General features: G+C 31.4%; 1 protein-coding gene across 1 annotated transcript in view; it reads right to left on the bottom strand.

Annotated features, from left to right (window-relative positions):
- The window catches only part of LOC119831817 (transcription factor HNF-4 homolog), a 45182-nt gene extending 43103 nt beyond the window's left edge, over positions 1–2079 (bottom strand). Inside the window, exon 1 of the mRNA XM_038355351.1 lies at positions 1777–2079. Coding sequence (XP_038211279.1) covers positions 1777–1873 — 97 coding nt within the window. The 5' untranslated portion in view covers positions 1874–2079. The remainder of the gene's footprint in view (positions 1–1776) is intronic.
- Positions 2080–5946: the final 3867 nt, after the last annotated feature.

Raw genomic sequence — 5946 nt, 5'->3', positions numbered from 1 at the left:
CCAAGGACACGTGGCATATTTTTAAAATGATTATTGTTACTCTACTATGAACAAAATGTATTTACGAAATATGAACAACAATCTTCCTAGCTTACACTAGGATATGTAAAAATGAATATTATACTGTATGCACAATAATTCCGTAAATTGTTGTTGCCTTGCCAGTTGTGACTTATCTATGTTGATAACAGTCTACTCAACATACTATTAGCGTACATTTTCTTGAGTTTATCATCATATTTTTTACAACTCACGAAATCAAATGTTACTATTTATTAATTAGGAATGTTTTATAATATAGCAACTCGCAAGCAAAAGGAAAAATTAAGAGAAGTCGTTTTTCTCCCAGTGTGTGAGTGTGTGTAAGTGGGATTTCACCCTTTTAACATTAAACTTTTAAATTAAGATTTCATCTCCTTTTAAGATTAAATTCTATGTCCTTTCTTGGGACTCAAGCTATCGCTGTACCAAATTTCATCCAACTCGATTCAGAGCTTTAGGTGTGAAAAAGAAACAGGCTGAGACCTTCGCATTTATATATGGAACTTCGCAAATCTCAGGAACTACTGGTTCGAGTTAATTTATCGTCAAACAGTCGATTTATCGAGGAAAGCTAAGGTTTTAATAGAAATTCATTTTCTTAGGTGACACAGAACACGACTAATAATTAATAAATATGTTATAAGTATAATTTAATTAAACCGTTTGTTAAACCAAATGTCCTTTAAAGATATAATTATGGTTAAGAATGATGAAAATGCAAAATTTTTATTATCAGATGATGCTGCAATATAAATAATCATTTATTTAAAAATCCATACACTAGAATTATATATATCTACCTGGATTAATTTGCACGATTAATAGGTATCATATTGGAATAAACACATAATATTTATGAACATTTATCTATACTTATACTGTATTAAAGAGATGACAGACATGAAAATTTAGTTATAAGTGATTTTATAATATGTTGTTTCCTTATCTGTGCCCACCTAACAAAAAAAAAACCATTCGTTTATTAAGGAAAAAAATCATCAAGCGACAAGCGAGTACAACATAAGGTGCTAATAAAAGCATTTGTATATTGAGAATCGTATTTGTAAATTTTAACCACGAACGAATACTCCTCTGTTTTAAGAAAAAAAAAAGATTTTAAGAATAACCTTGAGAATACGAATTGAGAAACTGTTAGTTGACGAAACTAGTCAGTTTATGTATACCTATAAGGATTTAATTACTTATAATATGGCCGGTAACTACTCGTACTTACTTACGTAATTAAAATTAAGTTTATAAAGTGAGAAATATTTTAACATAAAATTCTTCATAATATTTTGCTTTGTCATCCATGTATTAAGTAAATCTTTCAGTTATTATTTTTTATTAATCTCGTTTTATCATTTGAGCCAAATATGGTTATGTGTAATTTAACATGTTTTTAAAATGGCATTATGTGTATAGGCTTCCTTGATATTATTTAACTGTAAAATCAATAAAGTTGTAAATTTATGAACAATTACAATATAAATCATCACGTAATAAACTAGGCATTACCTGTATAATTATTTATTACCTTGACGCTTATTTTCGCGTGCACAAGTTAAAACTGTACAAGTTATATGGAAAAATATATTTAAATTCCTGCAAAATGGACTCACAAGTTTTAATACGTGACTTACTTTCACCTAATTATGAAAAATAAGATAACAAGCCATAATATGGGACTGTAGTACATAGTTGGTTTTGACACTTCCGTAGGTTGGTACGTACCGAGTATTTGCAGAAAGCTGTCCTCAAGTCTAATAGTCGAGGAGAGGAGGTAGTCGGTCCCCTCCAGCTCGCTAGGCGCCATCAGATCGCTCCTCATTTTGACACTTATTCACTCAACTTTGGGTTCAATTTACAAACACAGAATGGGCATGCTATACACTATTCTCAAATCCAATTGTACACAACACTATTAAGTTCTATTGATGGTTTTACCACTCGGTAATGGTAGAATGAATGCGGTATTGAGGACGATTGCTATACGCGCGTAGCTACCGCGTGCGCGCCACTCACAAACTCGAGTCGAGTCGCGCACAGCTGATTCTTCAGTCGTCACTATAAATAATACACCGTAAATGCAACTCCACTGACAACACCGCTACCATATCACATGTGCTATACAATATTAGAGAGCTCTTGTATTTTTGATACCTGGTTATACACCTAATTCGATTATATTTATGTATTTATCAGTTAAGACTTCAATTAGAGAGGTCTTAATACCGTGATATCGTTATACACGCGTAGTTCATATCTACTCGGTTGCATAACTAATCGAATATTTATTTAGAAGTCCATATAATTTGGTACTACGCGGTTGGATATCACAATTTAAACGAAATGTTGTATTGATGTCATTATGAAGCATGTAGATACCACTAAAATGAAAACATAACACTTCAGCTTTTTTAAACCCTTATCATTATACTTAATCATTTTAATGTCCTGTCATCATTTCAATTCAGATTCACAAAACACAAAAAATATGCAATGCTGATGACCTAATTTTATTTGAAACTAGCTTTTCGCCCGCGGCTTTGCCCGCGTAGTCGCAGGAAAGATAGACACGGTGTTTGACTCGCATGTTCCCGTTCCCGTGGGATCTCGATGAAAACTATCCTATGTCCGTCTCCTGGTTCTAAGCTACCTCTGCAAAAATTTCCATCCAAATCGGTTAATTCGTTCTTGAGTTATAAATAGTATAACTAGCACCACTATCTTTTATATAATAGACTAGGTAATATTTAAAATTAAAGCGAATTTAAAATATTAGTGAAGTTTACAACTTGCAACTAGCTTACAGGGCAGGTGATCGCGTCTTTGTTCGGTCTCTGGACACAAGTAATGTTATTTGTTAAAGTATTAGTTATTATAAAGGCAAAGCCAATAAATTAAAGGGCTTTAAAATCACATAAATTGACCAACTGTTTTAATTTTAAGTACTCTTTAATTTATTAGTTCACCGGATTTCAATAGAGTAGTCGGATGCAACCCTTATGCTATTGCACTGTTCAAGAAACGTCGTTGCTGTATGTTTGAGTTAGTTAATATTAACATTCAAGGTTGTAAATAATAAAAATATTGGACTTGAGTAGAAATTCTTTTTCTTACATAATACTACAATAATGAATAACGTTAAATATAATCACACTATGACACTTATAAATATGAAAGTTTGTTTGTTTGGATGCTTGTCCGTCAATCACGCTGATACTATTGAACGGATTTTAATGAAATTTAGTATACAGACAGGGTATATCAGCTGATGGGGTGATAGGATACTTTTAATCCCGATTAAATGCTCTCTTGGGATAAAACAGGAATCTTGATATCCGAGCGGAGCCGGCACGAGCGTCTAGTATTCAATTAAAATATAGGTAGCTTATATATTGTTCATTATAACAAATACTTCTCAGGTATAACGTATTTCGGGGTCAGGTCATGATTACAAGGTCGCTCAAAACAAGATTTATATTGTAGGTATGTTGGTAATGAATTTTCCGATGGAAAATTTGATGTAATAAGTAATTACATATTTAAAATAAAGATTGGAATATTCATAATTCTAATGTGACTGATTATTAATTAATTATTGGTGGAGTTTATTAGAATCATTATTTTAGAGCGAAATATGTTAAAACAGGAGCTAGACATGGAAGAAATTGGTAGGAAATTAAAAAGGATTATACTGGAATGGGTGTGGCTCTGTTCAGTCCATTCCTTTATCTTACCTAATAAAAGCGGGCAGTTCACCCTCAGGAGAACTACAAGCTCGGTTTTACTTATAAAACAGCTTACTGGGACACTAAGGGGTCGAAACAAGCGTGACCTTAGAAATTAATATTTCCCACCAATTAGTTTTAGCACTATTCCTAGATTGAACAAATTAGCGGTGTATTAATTTGTACAGTTTATCAGAATAATGCACCTACTGTAATAAATAAAGTGAATTAATTTTTTAAAGTCGGAATAGAGCTCTAAGGAAACCAATTTCAAAGGTCATTTTTGATGGTAAAACAAGCAAAGGAGCGGGTGGCCCAAATTTACCGCCCATAAAGTCACGCTTTAATCGACACCGAATGAAGAGAATGTTTGCTTGTTTCAAGGTAACGATAACTTCAGAAAATAGTGAAACAATTAAAAAAAAATTACATATAAATCGTTATAATGGTTTATCTGCAGATGGATCATTTTGATAAAAATACAGATACGTAATGAATATAATCTTTCTCTTTAAGGTCATATCACAAAAAGGGATTGTTTATAAGTAGTAAATACATAGTAATACATTAGATTTATAAAATTTTTATGTAACGCAATTTATTGAGATAGCATTGATGAAAATATCTTTTAATTACATTCTTATCTTACAAATTTTGTGTATTTTGTTACTGTCCAATAGATAAAGAAACTTAAATTACTGACAAATGGTGATAATCGAAATATCCAATTAGTTAGTTAATCTATCACACTCACGAAAAAGTATTTCAAATAATATTTGATAGATTATACTGTGATACGATCAGCTAGTGACTAAAACTTGATAGTATTTTTGCAGGAGACATAATATAATGCTGATGATTAAAAAATTAGTTAAAATGATATAATTTTAAATGATAAATAAATGCGATTCATCGTGACACATTTTATATTTTGTTTTTAGGATTCCGCAACTACCGATTATGATATATTATTTTTTGGAACCGATTTCCATATATATAATAAAATAAAATAGTATACTATATAAAATATGATATTATGACTAAAACTTCACTGTCCGTCTGTATGTATGTCTGTCCGTGCGTCTGTCACCAGGTGATAGTTACACAGTTGAAATTTTCGGTGTAACGAAAAAAAAAAATCGAGGATGGGCAAAGGTAGGTAAGGTAGTATTTTTGCAGCTGCCGTATAGCAAACAAACAATGTTTCCCTTATTCCTATTTACTTATTTAGTTTATTGATGCATTATTAAGAAGTCTTTGACATGCTTCCTTGCGGACGCAGTTGGAGTTATACATAGCATGTACTGGTTAATTCATACTAACAAACTAAACGTATATCATAAAGTCAAATTTTGTGATAACCGTAGAAATTTTAAAAATCATTTTAATTTAGAGCTGGTTTACTTTATTTCAGTGTGACATAAAATAATATTCTACTATCATCTAAGTTAAAACACGGGCAGAACTGGAGCGAGTTATTTACTATAATTGCAGGAACTGGTTTGGCCTAATCTTGAGCTTTAAGAAAAAGTTGGATTGTTATAGCTACTAAACAAAATATAAACGAGTTCGCGATACGCGCACCTCGATAAAACTTACAAGTGTTCGTGTTGTTAAGACGATGTTATACGTTTAATATGGATATTTTGCATTAGTTTTGCACGTAGACCATTTTTATTTCTATATATCAATTCATTAAATGACGTCGATACGTTGTTGTAGTAACAGGAAACTATAGAACATATTAATGGTTGCACTAGTAATCTAACGGTTTTTTTCTTGATCTAATTAAATTATTTAGAAATTAAAGATTTTTAACAGATTTAAAACGCGATTTATTCATTATATAATTAACCCGACGTTTCGAACACTACAGCGAGCGTGGTTACGGGGAGACAATCTCAACTCACTCAAGCCTTTAATTTCTAAATGTATAATACTTGCGTAGAACAACACCTCGCGTAGAAACAAGAAAATACTAATTAAATGATTTTGGGAAATAAATATGACCGTACGTAATGCGTGCTACACATTGTAACTATTTAGTAATCTGTAATTAAACGATATTAAATCGTCAAGTAGATAGAATTTAGTTATTTTGTAGGAGTGGAAACCCTGTCTCAATCATTTCACATGCATAGATTCGATTAAAGCAAAAACAAATAAATTG

The sequence above is a fragment of the Zerene cesonia genome, chromosome 14 (genome assembly GCF_012273895.1).
Source record: "Zerene cesonia ecotype Mississippi chromosome 14, Zerene_cesonia_1.1, whole genome shotgun sequence".
Taxonomy (NCBI): domain Eukaryota; kingdom Metazoa; phylum Arthropoda; class Insecta; order Lepidoptera; family Pieridae; genus Zerene; species Zerene cesonia.
Note: the sequence above shows the minus strand (reverse complement) of the source record. Positions and strands in the feature narration are given on the sequence as shown.